The sequence below is a fragment of the Hyla sarda genome, chromosome 8 (assembly GCF_029499605.1).
Source record: "Hyla sarda isolate aHylSar1 chromosome 8, aHylSar1.hap1, whole genome shotgun sequence".
In the NCBI taxonomy this organism is placed as follows: Eukaryota; Metazoa; Chordata; class Amphibia; order Anura; family Hylidae; genus Hyla; species Hyla sarda.
In genome coordinates, this window is record NC_079196.1 from 21,175,146 (window position 1) to 21,194,303 (window position 19,158).

Genomic DNA, 19,158 nt, shown 5'->3' on the forward strand with positions numbered 1-19,158 from the left:
TAATCATTAGCAGGTAGTGATTGAAGGATGATGGCTCTGTTGTACCGCTGGAGGCCCACCTTAAAGGCAGGTAGATGTATGCAGCTCCTCTGTCGCTCCTTGGTCTCTGGGGGAGGAGGCTGTATACTTCCTGTTTACTATGTTAGTCTATTGACAGTTTTTTTGTCCATTAAAGGGGTACTCCAGTGGAAAACATTTTTTTTTTTTTTTAAATCAACTGGTGCCAGATAGTTAAACAGATTTGTAAATTACTTCACAGTGCTCTCTGCTAACACCTCTGTCCATGTCAGGAACTGTTGCAAGTCACCATAGCAAACCTCTCTTACTCTGGACAGTTCCTGACATGGACAGAGGTGTCAGCGGAGAGCACTGTGGTCAGACAGAGAAGAAATTCAAAAAGAAAAGAACTTTCTCTGTAGTATACAGCTGCTGATAAGTTCTGGAAGGACTAAGATTTTTTTTTAATAGAAGAAATTTATAAATCTGTTTAACTTTCTGGTACCAGTTGATTTAAAATGTTTTCCAGTGGAGTACCCCTTTAAGGGATGGGCTGGGCCATCCAGAGACAGAGATCCTCCTTGTAGCAGCTGCCAAATGAAGATACCACCAAACAAGGCCACCGAACCCCTACCCCACCCGCCATACTGGCATCAACCCACTTTTAGCAAAGTCTGTCGTAGTGGGTGCTCTTTTCTTAGACACAAAAAGTTGAGCAATTCTTTGCTTCCCTAGAATAAAAAAGTTGTTTGTCAAATTAACTTTAATATGATGTGTTAAAAATACAGGACCTCAGAAAATGTCCGCGTAGCTTTTCTATGGAGAATCACAAGACACAAGTCATCGTATACCCACGACTGTAACATTATAGGCTTTATATTCATATATTTTGGGGGGAGGGAAGCAGCACCCGTTTATTATTCACCAAGTGTTATTGCAAACTCCTACGTTCCAATGCAGAAGGGTTATCGTGCCAAGATGACATTGTGGGGATTTCCATATATCTGGAGCTGATGTATAGGGGCCGTACTACAAGGGGCCACATCAATCAGGATCCCATGATGAGATATTAAAGGGCAGGGTTGTCATGGTAACCATGTCATGTTTTCCTGTATATATACATATCCTAAGGAGGACACTTCTCTCACCAGTCAATACTTACACATTATATAACTGCTAAGACACTGATGAGACCTCACACCCTTACACAGTGTAGCGGTATTAATAGGAGCCGGTAATAAGGGTGTACCTGCCTAATACTGGTGTTATAGGAGCAGTATTATAGAAGTTATATTCTTGTAGATAGTAGATATATTCTTGTATATAGGGGGCAGTATTATAGTAGTTATATTCTTGTATATAGGAGCAGTATTATAGTAGTTATATTCTTGTATATAGGAGCAGTATTACAGTAGTTATATTCTTGTATATAGGAGCAGTATTATAGTAGTTATATTCTTGTATATAGGAGGCAGTATTATAGTAGTTATAATATTGTATATAGGAGGCAGTAATATAGTAGTTATATTCTTGTATATAGGAGGCAGTATTATAGTAGTTATATTCTTGTATATAGGAGGCAGTATTATAGTAGTTATATTCTTGTATATAGGAGCAGTATTATAGTAGTTATATTCTTGTATATAGGAGGCAGTATTATAGTAGTTATAATATTGTATATAGGAGGCAGTAATATAGTAGTTATATTCTTGTATATAGGAGCAGTATTATAGTAGTTATATTCTTGTATATAGGAGCAGTATTATAGTAGTTATATTCTTGTATATAGGAGCAGTATTATAGTAGTTATATTCTTGTATATAGGAGCAGTATTATAGTAGTTATATTCTTGTATATAGGAGCAGTATTATAGTAGTTATATTCTTGTATATAGGAGCAGTATTATAGTAGTTATATTCTTGTATATAGGAGCAGTATTATAGTAGTTATATTTTTGTATATAGGAGCAGTATTATAGTAGTTATATTCTTGTATATAAGAGCAGTATTATAGTAGTTATATTCTTGTATACAGGAGCAGTATTATAGTAGTTATATTCTTGTATATAGGAGCAGTGTTACGCCGAGCGCTCCGGGTCCCTGCTCCTCCCCGGAGCGCTCGCGGCGTTCTCCTCTCTGCAGGGCCCCGGTCAGACCCGCTGACCGGGATCGCTGCACTGACACTGCCGACGGGGATGCGATTCGCATAGCGGGACGCGCCCGCTCGCGAATTGCATCCCAAGCTATTTGCCTGTCCCGGTCCCCGGCTGTCACGTTCTGGCGCGCACAGCTCCGCTCTCTAGGGCGTGCGCGCGCCAGCTCTCTAAGATTTAAAGGGCCAGTGCACCAATGATTGGTGCCTGGCCCAATCAATCTGTAATTAGCTCCCACCTGCTCCACGCCTATATAACCTCACTTCCCCTTCACTGCTTTGCCGGATCTTGTTGCCTTGTGCCAGAGAAAGCGTTTTGTGTATGTCCCAAGCCTGTGTTCCAGACCTTCTGCTGTTGCCCCTGACTACGACCCTTGCTGCCTGCCCTGACCTTCTGCTACGTCCGACCTTGCTCTTGCCTTGTCCTTTTGTACCGCGCCTATCTCAGCAGTCAGAGAGGTTGATCCGTTACCGGTGGATACGACCTGGTTGCTACCGCCGCAGCAAGACCATCCCGCATTACCGCTGGTGAATACCAGTAGCAACTTAGAACCGGTCCACCGACGCGGTCCACGCCAATCCCTCTCTGACACAGAGGATCCACATCCAGCCTGCCGAATCCTGACAAGCAGTATTATAATAGTTATATTCTTGTATATGGGAGCAGTGTTATAGTAGTTATATTCTTGTATATAGGAGCAGTATTATAGTAGATATATTCTTGTTTATAGGAGACAGTATAATAGTAGTTATATTCTTGTATATAGGAGGCAGTATTATAGTAGTTATTTCCTTGTATATAGGAGGCAGTATTATAGTAGTTATATTCTTGTACATAGGAGGCAGTATTATAGTAGTTATATTCTTGTATATTGGAGACAGTATTATTGTAGTTATATTGTTGTACATAGAAGACATAATTATAGTAGTTATTTTCTTGTATATAGGAGCAGTATTATAGTAGTTATATTCTTGTATATAGGAGGTAGTATTATAGTAGTTATATTCTTGTATATAGGAGGCAGTATTATAGTAGTTATATTCTTGTACATAGGAGGCAGTATTATAGTAGTTATATTCTTGTATATAGGAGGCAGTATTATAGTAGTTATATTCTTGTACATAGGAGCAATATTATAGTAGTGATAGTCTTGTATATAGGAGCAGTATTATAGTAGTTATATTCTTTTATATAGGAGGCAGTATTATAGTAGTTATATTCTTGTATATAGGAGCAGTATTATAGTAGTTATATTCTTGTACATATGAGCAGTATTATAGTAGTTCTATTCTTGTATATAGGAGGCAGTATTATAGTAGTTATATTCTTGTTTATAGGAGCAGTATTATAGTAGTTATATTCTTGTATATAGAGCAGTATTATAGTAGTTATATTCTTGTATATAGGAGCAGTATTATAGTAGTTATATTCTTGTGTATAGGAGGCAGTATTATAGTAGTTATATTCTTGTATATAGGAGCAGTATTATAGTAGTTATATTCTTGTATATAGGAGGCAGTATTATAGCAGTTATATTCTTGTATATAGGAGCAGTGTTATAGTAGTTATATTCTTGTATATAGGAGCAGTATTATAGTAGTTATATTCTTGTATATAGGAGGCAGTATTATAGTAGTTATATTCTTGTATATAGGAGCAGTATTATAGTAGTTATATTCTTGTATATAGGAGCAGTATTATAGTAGTTATATTCTTGCATATAGGAGCAGTATTATAGTAGTTATATTCTTGTATATAGGGGCAGTAATATAGTAGTTACAGTATATTCTTGTATATAGGGGACAGTATTGTGGATAATTTGCTGAACGTGTTCTGAATGACAATAACCCGGCAGTGAAAGTTCTTCCCATGACAATATATATGTGTCATATCCTGAGTTATTATTTGAGTGATATATTAATTTAGGGATCACACCGCATTTCTTTTTTAATGATTGATTTATGAAAATGTTGTGGTTTATTGATGATAATAACAATAGTCGTATAAATCGCTCTTTCCTATGGCGGCTTCTTCCTTTTATCTCTTGTTCTCTGCTCGCACAGACTTCATATACATCTCAACCAACTTCACTTGATATAACTAAAAGTGAAAAATAAACTTTTTCCTTCCGAGTATTAAAGTGAGGGCCGAGCTTTATAAAACAATTGCATTTGATATATTTTCATCTCTCATAGACGTGTATCATGGTCTTCTCGTCCTTAAGTGTGGATTGCAGTAAAAGTAGGTCAGAGGGTGCGCTAAAAATAGGCCTTTGATTTCGCTTTGATTGTGTTCCTCTCAAATACCAGCACTCCGGCCTTGTTTCCAGAAATTCAGCCTCTTGACCTAATGAAAACGTCTCGAAACGCAACCAAAAGACTCTTAACATGATGAAATCTTATGGAAAAGGATGAAAAACGACTCTAGAACAACCTTTCCCTGTTATAATGTACAACACATCTTTTTGTGTAACTCTATAAATCCTTTCTTTAATTAAAAAGAAATAAATTCTTGTGACTTTAAGGGATACTCCGGAGTAAAAAATATATTTTCAAATCAACTAGTGGCAGAAAATGATACAGATTTGTAAACTATTTCTATTTAAAAATCTTAATCCTTCCAGTACTTATCAGCTGCTGTATGCTCCAGAGGAAGTTGTGTAGTTCTTCCCAGTCTGACCACAGTGCTCTCTTGCTGCCACCTCTGTTCATGTCAGGAACTGTCCAGAGCAGGAGAGGTTTGCTTCTGCTCTGGACAGTTCCTGACACGGACAGAGGTGTCAGCAGGGAGCACTGTTGTCAGACTGGAAGGAACTACACAACTTCCTCTGGAGCATGCAGCAGCTGATAGGTACTGGAAGGATTAAGATTCTTAAATAGACGTAACTTACAAATCTGTATAACTTTCTGGCACCAGTTCATTTAAAAACATATTTTTTATTCCAGAGTACCCCTTTAAGCTGAGATTTTTTGCAACGGTGAATACACACAATTCACCACCAGTAGAATTTAAAATGTAGCTTTTGGTCTGTTTAGAACAGTGGTTTCCAAGTTGCCGGCCTCCAGCTGTTGCGAAACTACAACTCCCAGCATGCCCGGACAGCCGTTGGCTGTCCGGGCATGCTGGGAGTTGTAGTTTGGCAACAGCTGGAGGGCCACCGTTTGGAGACCACTGGTATAGAAAATGAAGCGTCATACTATTAAAATCTGGAGTTCTCCTTTAAGGTTTGAGATTTTGCAGCCGAGGACTGTCATCAGTCAGCATTATAAAAACATCAGCGATGGACATTTAGTCGGTGGAGAACGGAATATTGTATTATACCTGCAGCTTTGTCAGCTCCTTATAAATCATATTATAGGACCCAGTGTGCGAGTGAAGGTAAAGAAGAATGAGTCTCATCTTAGGGGCAGAATTACTGCTGAAGAAACACCGAGACCCCCACAGAGGAGCAGGAAGCTCTTTATTCAAAATCTGTATCGGGGCTATGTTATAAAATATCTCCCAATCCAATAACTCTACATAACTAGAAACATTTGCCTTGTACATACACTATATATATATATATATACTAGCTGAATACCCGGTTTTTCCTTCCTAATCCTTTTTGGGGAGGAAAATCAACAAAGGAGGAAGCTTTTGACTTCATATCCCGTCCTCATTTAGTGTTGTCATATCCCAACCGCATATACCGTCCTCATATCTCGACCTCATATCCCATCCTCCTATCCTGACCACCTATCCCGACCTCCTATCCTTGCCTCCTATCCCGACCTTCTATCCCGTCCTCATATTCTGACCTCATATCCCGTCCTCCTATCCCGACCTCCTATCCTGGCCTCCTATCCCGACCTTCTATCCCGTCCTCATATTCCGTCCTCATATTCTGACCTCATATCCCGTCCTGCTATCCTGGCCTCCTATCCCGACCTTCTATCCCGTCCTCATATTCCGTCCTCATATTCCAACCTCATATCCCATCCTCCTATCCCGACCTCCTATCCTGGCCTCCTATCCTGACCTTCTATCCCGACCTTCTATCCCGTCCTCATATTCCGACCTCATATCCCGTCCTCCTATCCCATCCTCCTATCCCGACCTCCTATCTCGACCTCCTATCCCGACCTCCTATCCCGACCTCCTATCCCGACCTTCTATCCCGACCTCCTATCCCGACCTCCTATCCCGACCTCCTATCCCGACCTCCTATCTCAACCTCATTTCCCGTCCTCATATCCCAACCTCATATCCCGACCTCCTATCTCAACCTCATTTCCCGTCCTCATATCCCGACCTCATATCCAGTCCTCATATCCTGACCTCGTATCCCGTCCTCGTATCCCGTCCTAATATCCTGTCCTTATGTCCCATCCTTGTTTCCTGTCCTCAGGTGGGACTGATCTGTGATGAAGATATTGTAAGCTTAAAATAGAAGGGGACATGGCTTTGTGGGACTGGGCATGATTTGCAGGCCAGACCGATGCACAAAAAGGGTAGATAATAAAAGGGGTGGGGCTTGAAATGTGGGCATGTCTTTGTGAGATGGGGTGTGGCTTGCAAGCCGGATTGACACATTCACCAGGAGATGCAGAGCGGAGCTTGTGGAGTAAGGTACTGGAAGTCCCATATACTTGCATGAGACATGAAACAAAAATCCATCTTTTATATAAGGTGTATGTAAGGGTTAATTTAACTATCATATATTTTTATTTGACATAAAAGTAATATGTGTACCAGGTATTATTGAAATATCTCCAGCCCTACGGAAGTTATGTGGGAACATACATTTCCACAAAAACCCCGACCCTCACAAATGGGGGTGTTACGCCGAGCGCTCCGGGTCCCCGCTCCTCCCCGGAGCGCTCGCTTCACTCCCTCCGCTGCAGCGCTCCGGTCACGTCCTCTGACCCGGGGCGCTGCGATCCTGCTGCCAGCCGGGATGCGATTCGCGATGCGGGTAGCGCCCGCTCGCGATGCGCACCCCGGCTCCCCTACCTGACTCGCTCCCCGTCTGTTCTGTCCCGGCGCGCGCGGCCCCGCTCCCTAGGGCGCGCGCGCGCCGGGTCTCTGCGATTTAAAGGGCCACTGCGCCGCTGATTGGCGCAGTGGTTCCAATTAGGGTTTTCACCTGTGCACTTCCCTATATTACCTCACTTCCCTTGCACTCCCTTGCCGGATCTTGTTGCCTTAGTGCCAGTGAAAGCGTTCCTTGTGTGTTCCTTGCCTGTGTTTCCAGACCTTCTGCCGTTGCCCCTGACTACGATCCTTGCTGCCTGCCCCGACCTTCTGCTACGTCCGACCTTGCTTCTGCCTACTCCCTTGTACCGCGCCTATCTTCAGCAGCCAGAGAGGTGAGCCGTTGCTAGTGGATACGACCTGGTCACTACCGCCGCAGCAAGACCATCCCGCTTTGCGGCGGGCTCTGGTGAAAACCAGTAGTGGCTTAGAACCGGTCCACTAGCACGGTCCACGCCAATCCCTCTCTGGCACAGAGGGTCCACTACCTGCCAGCCGGCATCGTGACAGTAGATCCGGCCATGGATCCCGCTGAAGTTCCTCTGCCAGTTGTCGCTGACCTCACCACGGTGGTCGCCCAGCAGTCACAACAGATAGCGCAACAAGGCCAACAGCTGTCTCAACTGACCGTTATGCTACAACAGTTGCTACCACAGCTTCAGCAGTCATCTCCTCCGCCAGCTCCTGCACCTCCTCCGCAGCGAGTGGCCGCTCCTGGGTTACGCTTATCCTTGCCGGATAAATTTGATGGGGACTCTAAGTTTTGCCGTGGCTTTCTTTCCCAATGTTCCCTGCATCTGGAGATGATGTCGGACCTGTTTCCCACTGAAAGGTCTAAGGTGGCTTTCGTAGTCAGTCTTCTGTCCGGAAAAGCCCTGTCATGGGCCACACCGCTCTGGGACCGCAATGACCCCGTCACTGCCTCTGTACACTCCTTCTTCTCGGAAATCCGAAGTGTCTTTGAGGAACCTGCCCGAGCCTCTTCTGCTGAGACTGCCCTGTTGAACCTGGTCCAGGGTAATTCTTCCGTTGGCGAGTATGCCGTACAATTCCGTACACTTGCTTCAGAATTGTCCTGGAATAATGAGGCCCTCTGCGCGACCTTCAAAAAAGGCCTATCCAGCAACATTAAAGATGTTCTGGCCGCACGAGAAATTCCTGCTAATCTACATGAACTTATTCACCTAGCCACTCGCATTGACATGCGTTTTTCTGAAAGGCGTCAGGAACTCCGCCAAGATATGGACTCTGTTCGCACGAGGCGTTTCGTCTCCTCGGCTCCTCTCTCCTCTGGTCCCCTGCAATCTGTTCCTGTGCCTCCCGCCGTGGAGGCTATGCAGGTCGACCGGTCTCGCCTGACACCTCAAGAGAGGACACGACGCCGTATGGAGAACCTCTGCCTGTACTGTGCTAGTACCGAACACTTCCTGAGGGATTGTCCTATCCGTCCTCCCCGCCTGGAAAGACGTACGCTGACTCCGCACAAAGGTGAGACAGTCCTTGATGTCTACTCTGCTTCTCCACGTCTTACTGTGCCTGTGCGGATGTCTGCCTCTGCCTTCTCCTTCTCTACAGTGGCCTTCTTGGACTCTGGATCTGCAGGAAATTTTATTTTGGCCTCTCTCGTCAACAGGTTCAACATCCCAGTGACCAGTCTCGCCAGACCCCTCTACATCAATTGTGTAAATAATGAAAGATTGGACTGTACCATACGTTTCCGCACGGAGCCCCTTCTTATGAGCATCGGGTCTCATCATGAGAGGATTGAACTTTTGGTCCTCCCCAATTGCACCTCGGAGATTCTCCTTGGACTTCCCTGGCTTCAACTTCATTCCCCAACCCTGGATTGGTCCACTGGGGAGATCAAGAGTTGGGGGTCCTCTTGTTCCAAGAACTGTCTAAAACCGGTTCCCAGTAACCCTTCCCGTAACTCTGTGGTTCCTCCAGTAACCGGTCTCCCTAAGGCCTATATGGACTTCGCGGATGTTTTCTGCAAAAAACAAGCTGAGACTCTACCTCCTCACAGGCCTTATGATTGCCCTATCGACCTCCTCCCGGGTACTACTCCACCCCGGGGCAGAATTTATCCTCTCTCTGCCCCAGAGACTCTTGCCATGTCCGAATACGTCCAGGAGAATCTAAAAAAGGGCTTTATCCGTAAATCCTCCTCTCCTGCCGGAGCCGGATTTTTCTTTGTGTCCAAAAAAGATGGCTCCCTACGTCCTTGCATTGACTACCGCGGTCTTAATAAAATCACGGTTAAGAACCGCTACCCCTTACCCCTCATCTCTGAACTCTTTGATCGCCTCCAAGGTGCCCACATCTTCACTAAATTGGACTTAAGAGGCGCCTATAACCTCATCCGCATCAGAGAGGGGGACGAGTGGAAAACGGCATTTAACACCAGAGATGGACACTTTGAGTATCTGGTCATGCCCTTTGGACTGTGCAATGCCCCTGCCGTCTTCCAAGACTTTGTCAATGAAATTTTTCGTGATCTGTTATACTCTTGTGTTGTGGTATATCTGGACGATATCCTAATTTTTTCTGCCAATCTAGAAGAACACCGCCAGCATGTCCGTATGGTTCTTCAGAGACTTCGTGACAACCAACTCTATGCCAAAATTGAGAAATGTCTGTTTGAATGCCAATCTCTTCCTTTTCTAGGATATTTGGTCTCTGGCCAGGGACTACAGATGGATCCAGACAAACTCTCTGCCGTCTTAAATTGGCCACGCCCCTCCGGACTCCGTGCTATCCAACGCTTTTTGGGGTTCGCCAATTATTACAGGCAATTTATTCCACATTTTTCTACCATTGTGGCTCCTATCGTGGCTTTAACCAAGAAAAATGCTGATCCCAAGTCCTGGCCTCCTCAAGCAGAAGACTCCTTTAAACGACTCAAGTCTGCCTTTTCTTCGGCTCCCGTGCTCTCCAGACCTGACCCTTCCAAACCCTTCCTATTGGAGGTTGATGCCTCCTCAGTAGGAGCTGGAGCTGTTCTTCTACAAAAAAATCCTTCCGGGCATGCTGTCACTTGTGGTTTTTTCTCTAGGACCTTCTCTCCAGCGGAGAGGAACTACTCCATCGGGGATCGAGAGCTTCTAGCCATTAAATTAGCACTTGAGGAATGGAGGCATCTGCTGGAGGGATCAAGATTTCCTGTTATTATCTACACCGACCACAAGAACCTCTCCTACCTCCAGTCGGCCCAACGGCTGAATCCTCGCCAGGCCCGGTGGTCTCTGTTCTTTGCCCGATTTAATTTTGAGATTCACTTTCGTCCTGCCGATAAGAACATTAGGGCCGATGCTCTCTCTCGTTCCTCGGATGCCTCAGAAGTTGATCTCCCTCCGCAACACATCATTCCACCTGACTGCCTGATCTCCACTTCTCCTGCCTCCATCAGGCAGACTCCTCCAGGAAAGACCTTTGTTTCTCCACGCCAACGCCTCGGAATCCTCAAATGGGGTCACTCCTCCCATCTCGCAGGTCATGCGGGCATCAAGAAATCTGTGCAACTCATCTCCCGCTTCTATTGGTGGCCGACTTTGGAGACGGATGTTGGGGACTTTGTGCGAGCCTGCACTATCTGTGCCCGGGATAAGACTCCTCGCCAGAAGCCCGCTGGTTTTCTTCATCCTCTGCCTGTCCCCGAACAGCCTTGGTCTCTGATTGGTATGGATTTTATTACTGATTTACCCCCTTCCCGTGGCAACACCGTTATTTGGGTGGTCGTTGATCGATTCTCCAAAATGGCACATTTCATCCCTCTTCCTGGTCTTCCTTCTGCGCCTCAGTTGGCTAAACAATTTTTTGTACACATTTTTCGTCTTCACGGGTTGCCTACGCAGATTGTCTCGGATAGAGGGGTCCAATTCGTGTCTAAATTCTGGAGGGCTCTCTGTAAACAACTCAAGATTAAATTAAATTTTTCCTCTGCATATCATCCCCAGTCCAATGGACAAGTAGAAAGAATTAACCAGATCCTGGGTGATTATTTGCGACATTTTGTTTCCTCCCGCCAGGATGACTGGGCAGATCTCCTTCCATGGGCCGAATTTTCGTATAACTTCAGGGTCTCTGAATCTTCCTCCAAATCCCCATTTTTCGTGGTGTACGGCCGTCACCCTCTTCCCCCCCTCCCTACCCCCTTGCCCTCTGGTCTGCCCGCTGTGGATGAAATTTCTCGTGACCTTTCCATTATATGGAGAGAGACCCAAAATTCTCTCTTACAGGCTTCTTCACGCATGAAGAGGTTCGCGGATAAGAAAAGAAGAGCTCCCCCCGTTTTTTCCCCTGGAGACAAGGTATGGCTCTCCGCTAAATATGTCCGCTTCCGTGTCCCTAGCTACAAGTTGGGACCACGCTATCTTGGTCCTTTCAAAATTTTGTGTCAAATTAATCCTGTCTCTTATAAACTTCTTCTTCCTCCTTCTCTTCGTATCCCTAATGCCTTTCACGTCTCTCTTCTCAAACCACTCATCCTCAACCGTTTTTCTCCCAAATCTGTTCCTCCCACTCCTGTTTCCGGCTCCTCGGACGTCTTCTCGGTCAAGGAAATTTTGGCTGCCAAAAAGGTCAGAGGGAAAAATTTTTTTTTAGTAGACTGGGAGGGTTGTGGTCCTGAAGAGAGATCCTGGGAACCTGAGGACAACATCCTTGACAAAAGTCTGCTCCTCAGGTTCTCAGGCTCCAAGAAGAGGGGGAGACCCAAGGGGGGGGGTACTGTTACGCCGAGCGCTCCGGGTCCCCGCTCCTCCCCGGAGCGCTCGCTTCACTCCCTCCGCTGCAGCGCTCCGGTCACGTCCTCTGACCCGGGGCGCTGCGATCCTGCTGCCAGCCGGGATGCGATTCGCGATGCGGGTAGCGCCCGCTCGCGATGCGCACCCCGGCTCCCCTACCTGACTCGCTCCCCGTCTGTTCTGTCCCGGCGCGCGCGGCCCCGCTCCCTAGGGCGCGCGCGCGCCGGGTCTCTGCGATTTAAAGGGCCACTGCGCCGCTGATTGGCGCAGTGGTTCCAATTAGGGTTTTCACCTGTGCACTTCCCTATATTACCTCACTTCCCTTGCACTCCCTTGCCGGATCTTGTTGCCTTAGTGCCAGTGAAAGCGTTCCTTGTGTGTTCCTTGCCTGTGTTTCCAGACCTTCTGCCGTTGCCCCTGACTACGATCCTTGCTGCCTGCCCCGACCTTCTGCTACGTCCGACCTTGCTTCTGCCTACTCCCTTGTACCGCGCCTATCTTCAGCAGCCAGAGAGGTGAGCCGTTGCTAGTGGATACGACCTGGTCACTACCGCCGCAGCAAGACCATCCCGCTTTGCGGCGGGCTCTGGTGAAAACCAGTAGTGGCTTAGAACCGGTCCACTAGCACGGTCCACGCCAATCCCTCTCTGGCACAGAGGGTCCACTACCTGCCAGCCGGCATCGTGACAGGGGGTAGTTAAAGGGGTTCTCCGGTGCTTAGACATCTTATCCCCTATCCAAAGGATAGGGGATAAGATGCCTGATTGTGGGAGTCCTGCTGCTGGGGACCCCCGTGATCATGCACGCGGCACCCCATTTGTAATCAGTCCCCGAAGCAAACACGCTCTGGGAACTGATTACAAATGGGGTGCCGCGTGCAAGATCCTAAGGGGTCCCCAGCGGCAGGACTCCCGCGATCAGGCATCTTATCCCCTATCCTTTGGATAGGGGATAAGATGTCTAAGCACTGGAGTACCCCTTTAAGGGTTAAATTACCAATCCTCTATTTTAAGTGGACATATAAGTAACATGTGACCAAGTATTATTGAAATATCTCCACTGTGGTCAGGTAGGATGGAAATTAAAAAAGAAAAGAACTTCCTGTGGAGCATACAGTAGCTGATAAGTACTAGAAGGATTAAGATTCTTAAATAGAAGTGATTTACAAATCTGTTTAACCAGTTGATTAAAAAAAAATGTCGGCATAGGAAGTGGAGATAGGAGGACAGGATAGGGGGTTGAGATAGGCGGACGGGATAGGAGGTCGGGATAGGAGGTCGGCATAGGAAGTGGAGATAGGAGGACGGGATAGGGGGTTGAGATAGGAGGACGGGATAGGAGGTCGGCATAGGAAGTGGAGATAGGAGGACGGGATAGGAGGTCGAGATAGGAGGTCGGCATAGGAAGTGGAGATAGGAGGACGGGATAGGGGGTTGAGATAGGAGGACGGGATAGGAGGTCGGGATAGGAGGTCGGCATAAGAAGTGGAGATAGGAGGACGGGATAGGGGGTTGAGATAGGAGGATGGGATAGGAGGTCGGCATAGGAAGTGGAGATAGGAGGACGGGATAGGAGGTCGAGATAGGAGGTCGGCATAGGAAGTGGAGATAGGAGGACGGGATAGGGGGTTGAGATAGGAGGACGGGATAGGAGGTCGGGATAGGAGGTCGGCATAAGAAGTGGAGATAGGAGGACGGGATAGGGGGTTGAGATAGGAGGATGGGATAGGAGGTCGGCATAGGAAGTGGAGATAGGAGGACGGGATAGGAGGTCGAGATAGGAGGTCGGCATAGGAAGTGGAGATAGGAGGACGGGATAGGGGGTTGAGATAGGAGGATGGGATAGGAGGTCGGCATAGGAAGTGGAGATAGGCGGACGGGATAGGAGGTCGGGATAGGAGATCAGCATAGGAAGTGGAGATAGGAGGACGGGATAGGGGGTTGAGATAGGAGGACGGGATAGGAGGTCGGGATAGGAGGTCGGCAGAGGAAGTGGAGATAGGAGGACGGGATAGGAGGTCGAGATAGGAGGACGGGATAGGAGGTCGGGATATGGGGACGGGATATGACAACAATATATGAGGATGGGATTTGAAGTCAAAAGCTTCCTCCTTTGTTGATTTTCCTCCCCAACAAGGATGAGGAAGGAAAAATCAGGCAACGCCGGGTACTCAGCTAGTACTTAATAAATAAGGCATACCTAGGCAGATCTCTGGGGTTCTAGACGACATGTTTCATGCCTCACATACGGGTCCTTACTCTTCACTATATGAGGCATAAAACCTGTTGGCTAGTTCCCCAAAAGATCTGCATTTTTATGGGTTATTTTTTTAATAATGTAAAATAAAAATCAGTAGTTTTATGTATATTTACCATCACAAGAGCTGGAACTACAAGTTTTTTTTGGGTTGAAATCTGTTTAGCTTCTGCCAATGTGATTTTCTTCTTTGCGCCGTTCTGCAGTTCTACCTACATACGGCATATGGCGAGCGGAAGCGTTTTCTTCTTTTAGACTCCGGATCAGTACAAGATAGGTCCTCTGTGTATTCACAACATGACTCAACTTTTTGATGTACAATTTAGCATCAATATTCTGTGTTATAGTCTGTGATGTCCCAGTATGGGATATAGTCCCGTACAGTACTTAGGCCCTGTCAGGTTAAGTCCCTCTGTGTCCTAGGGGCTCTCCTGCAGCGTCTCCCACATAGTGTTATATGTATTATGTATAAAGGACCTTTGAGTTAATCACATGATACTGTTGTCACATGCTTTGTTACCCAGAGAGCACCAGCTAACCAGGTGACCTGTAGCTTGACCTATGGGCTCCTTGCACAGCCCCCCTTTATAAGGAAGGGAGGAGCTGCAATCTGCCCCTTTTGCTCTTGCACCTCTCTTAGATCCTGAGGTGAAGTCCAGTCCAGACGTCTCAGAGCCAGTGTCCAGCACATCTGGAGGCCTCAGGCCTAAATTACAGCCACAAGTCAGTAAGTCATCTCTGTCTGCTGTCACTACCTACAGTCAAGTCAAGTCTATTATAGTCAGCGTGACTGTCCTAAAGTCTGTCAAAGTCACTGCAAGTCCCAGCAAGCTGCGAGGTCCCCTGTGTTACTGGTCACCTCTCTGGGATCCTGGCCGAACTGTAAAGACTGTACCACCTGTCTACCTCAGTAAAGCTACCGTTAACCCTAACCTGGCCTTGGACTCTTATTTGCCCTGCCTATCTAGAACGGAGTTGAGCTACCTTCGGGTGGTCACATAGGTAAACCACGCCCTGGTGTCACGAACATTTAGGGTTAATAACATCTGCCCCATACACCTCACATCGCACCCCTGTGGCTCGCCACAATTCTATATAACAAAAATTTCACTTTCCCCCATAAATTTTCTTTACTTCTTTTTCCAGGATGAAGCAAAAATGATGAAAGATGGAAAACTTTTCAGGGTGGTTCAGTCCAACTGTTGGGACCCAGAGGTGCGGATAAGAGAGATGGATCAGTCCGGTGAGCGAACGCCTCCTGTATTCTCCTGTATCCTAAATGGAGGTTAAAGGGGTTCCAGAAAGTTAAACCGATTTGTAAATTACTGCCAGTACTTATCAGCTGCTGAAGTTGAGTTGTTCTTTTCTGTCTGACAACAGTGCTCTCTGCTGACACCTGTCTGTCTCAGGAACTTTTCGGTGTAGGAGAGGTGTCAGCAGAGAGCACTGTTGTCAGACAGAGAAGAACTACACAACTTCAGCAGCTAATAAGTACTGGTAGGATTAAGATTTTTTTTCATAGAAGTAATTTACAAATCTGTTTAACTTTCTGGAGCCAGTTGATATGAAAAAAAAAATGTTTTCACCGGAATACCCCTTTAAAGGGGTATTCTGCTGCCCAAGTGTTTGGAATATTTTGTTCCGAACGCTGGGTGCGAGCTGCGAGGGTTGTGATGTCACAGCCATGGCCCCCTGTAATGTCACGCCATGCCCCCTCCCATAGACTTGCATTGAGGGGGTGTGGTGTGACATCACGACCTACCTGTTAATGATTAGGAGATGACTCTGCTGAACAAACACCAGTGAACACAGCAAAGCTGAAGGAGACAGTAAATGGGAGACTACTTTGCGCCCTCTAGTGGCCATAATGAAAGCTGGAAATATCAAGATATCATTTTTATATGAATAGTCACACAATTGTTTCCATATTGCCAATTCAAATACAGACAAGCGAATTATTAAAAGTTAGGCCTTATAGAAGTAAATTTTCTATATAATTAATAATATTGCTCTTACAGTGATCAGAAAGAGTACACCTCCCCCTTTAGCTCTATCTGTGTACTGCTGCTGCTGCTGCTATCTCTATGGGATCAGGATATATAGTATACACCTCCCCTCCCAGCTTTATCTGTATACTGCTGCTGCTATCTCTATAGGATAAGGATATATAGATGTCATATACCTCCTCTCCATTTATGTCTGTATACTGCTACTGCTATCTCTATGGAATCAGGATATATGGCATACACCTCCCCTCCCAGCTCTATCTGTATACTGCTCAGCTATCTCTATAGGATAAGGATATATAGTAGTTACAGTATACGCTTCTCCACCAAGCTCTACCTGTATACTGCTGCTGCTATCTCTATAGGATATGGATATATAAATAGTAGTTATACGCTTCTCCACCAAGCTCTACCTGTACACTGCTGCTGCTGCTGCTGTTATCTCTATGAAATCACGATACATAGTAGTTATACACCTCCCCTCCAGCTCTATCTGTATACTGCTGCTGTTATCTCTATGGAATCAGGATATATAGAAAGTTATACACCTCCCCTCCAGCTCTATCTGCATACTGCTGCTTCTATCTCTATGAGATCAAGATATAGTAGTTATACACCTCCCCTCAAGCTCTATCTGTATACTGCTGCTGTTATCTCTATGGAATCACGATACATAGTAGTTATACACCTCCCCTCCATTTCTATCTGTATACTGCTGCTTCTATCTTTATGAGATCAGGTTATATAGTAGTTATACACCTCGCCTCCAGCTCTTTCTGTATACTTCTGCTGTTATCTCTATGGAATCAGGATATATAGAAAGTTATACACCTCCCCTCCAGCTCTATCTGTATACTGCTGCTGCTATCTCTATAGGATATGGATATATAAATAGTAGTCATACGCTTCTCCACCAAGCTCTACCTGTACACTGCTGCTGCTGCTGTCATCTCTATGAAATCATGATACATAGTAGTTATACACCTCCCCTCCAGCTCTATCTGTATACTGCTGCTGTTATCTCTATGGAATCAGGATATATAGAAAGTTATACACCTCCCCTCCAGCTCTATCTGTATACTGCTGCTTCTATCTCTATGAGATCAGGTTATATAGTAGTTATACACCTCGCCTCAAGCTCTATCTGTATACTGCTGCTGTTATCTCTATGGAATCACGATACATAGTAGTTATACACCTCCCCTCCATTTCTATCTGTATACTGCTGCTTCTATCTTTATGAGATCAGGTTATATAGTAGTTATACACCTCACCTCCAGCTCTTTCTGTATACTGCTGCTGTTATCTCTATGGAATCAGGATATATAGAAAGTTATACACCTCCCCTCCAGCTCTATCTGTATACTGCTGCTGCTATCTCTATAGGATATGGATACATAAATAGTAGTCATACGCTTCTCCATCAAGCTCTACCTGTACACTGCTGCTGCTGCTGCTGCTGCTGTTATCTCTATGAAATCACGATACATAGTAGTTATACACCTCCCCTCCAGCTCTATCTGTATACTGCTGCTGTTATCTCTATGGAATCAGGATATATAGAAAGTTATACACCTCCCCTCCAGCTCTATCTGTATACTGCTGCTTCTATCTCTATGAGATCAGGTTATATAGTAGTTATACACCTCCCCTCAAGCTCTATCTGTATACTGCTGCTGTTATCTCTATGGAATCACGATACATAGTAGTTATACCCCTCCCCTCCATTTCCATCTGTATACTGCTGCTTCTATCTTTATGAGATCAGGTTAAATAGTAGTTATACACCTCGCCTCCAGCTCTATCTGTATACTGCTGCTGTTATCTCTATGGAATCAGGATATATAGAAAGTTATACACCTCCCCTCCAGCTCTATCTGTGTACTGCTGCTATCTCTATGGGATCAGGATATATAGTAGCAATACACCTCTCTTGAAGCTTTATTCATATATTGGGGATAAACATATTTTCTTTTTCTCGCACAGGGGTGACTGTACAAGCCCTGTCCACTGTCCCCGTAATGTTCAGCTATTGGGTAAGTCTGTCCAGTGCTCTTCACAGTAAAATACTACAGGACCATGGTTAGCGCCCGTCAGTAAAGTAACTGTATAAGATCAGATTCAAAAAATAAAGCTCATTCATGGCCTTAAGCAGTGGACTTCAAACTGCAGCCCTCCAGATGTGCCAAAACTACAACTCCCAGCATGCCCGGACAGCCGTTGGCTGTCCGGGCATGCTGGGAGTTGTAGTTTTGCCACATCTGGAGGTCCGCAGTTTTGGAGACCACAGCTAGAGAGACCTTTGTGTCAAAGCAGCTTCCACAGCAGCTAATAGAGAGTTGAGGACACTATTAAACCCCTTAAAGGGGTATTCCAGGCAAAAACTTTTTTTTATATATATATATATATCAACTGGCTCCGGAAAGTTAAACAGATTTGTAAATTACTTCTATTAAAAAATCTTAATCCTTCCGATAGTTATTAGCTTCTGAAGTTTTCTGTCTAACTGCTCATTGATGATGTCACGTCCCGGGAGCTGTGCATGATGGGAAAATATCCCCATAGGAACTGCACAGCTCCCGGGACGTGAGTCATCAGAGAGCAGTTAGACAGAAAACAACAACTCAACTTCAGAAGCTAATAACTATTGGAAGGATTAAGATTTTTTAATCGAAGTAATTTACAAATCTGTTTAACTTTCCGGAGCCAGTTGATATATCTAAAAAAAAATGTTTTGGCCTGGAATACCCCTTTAAGGACACAGGGTTTTTCCGTTTTTGCATTTTCGTTTTTTCCTCATCACCTTCAAAAAATCATAACGCTTTCAATTTTGGACCTACAGACCCATATGAGGGCTTTTTTTTTTTTGCACCACCAATTGTACTTTATAATGACATCAATCATTTCACCACGAAATTGACGGCAAAACCAGAAAAAAATATTTGTGGGGCAAAATTGAAAAAAAAAAAAAAAACACCATTTTGTAAAT

The 19,158-nt window shown here is 45.3% G+C and overlaps 1 protein-coding gene across 3 annotated transcripts in view; it reads left to right on the plus strand.

The window, feature by feature from the left end:
- Positions 1-19,158, plus strand: part of ACMSD (aminocarboxymuconate semialdehyde decarboxylase) — a 66,286-nt gene that overhangs the window by 36,665 nt on the left and 10,463 nt on the right. For all 3 annotated transcript variants that reach the window (XM_056533238.1, XM_056533237.1, XM_056533236.1), the window contains exons 3-4: positions 15,310-15,406; positions 18,156-18,205. In XM_056533238.1, the coding sequence (XP_056389213.1) occupies positions 15,310-15,406; positions 18,156-18,205 (147 nt within the window). The remainder of the gene's footprint in view (positions 1-15,309; positions 15,407-18,155; positions 18,206-19,158) is intronic.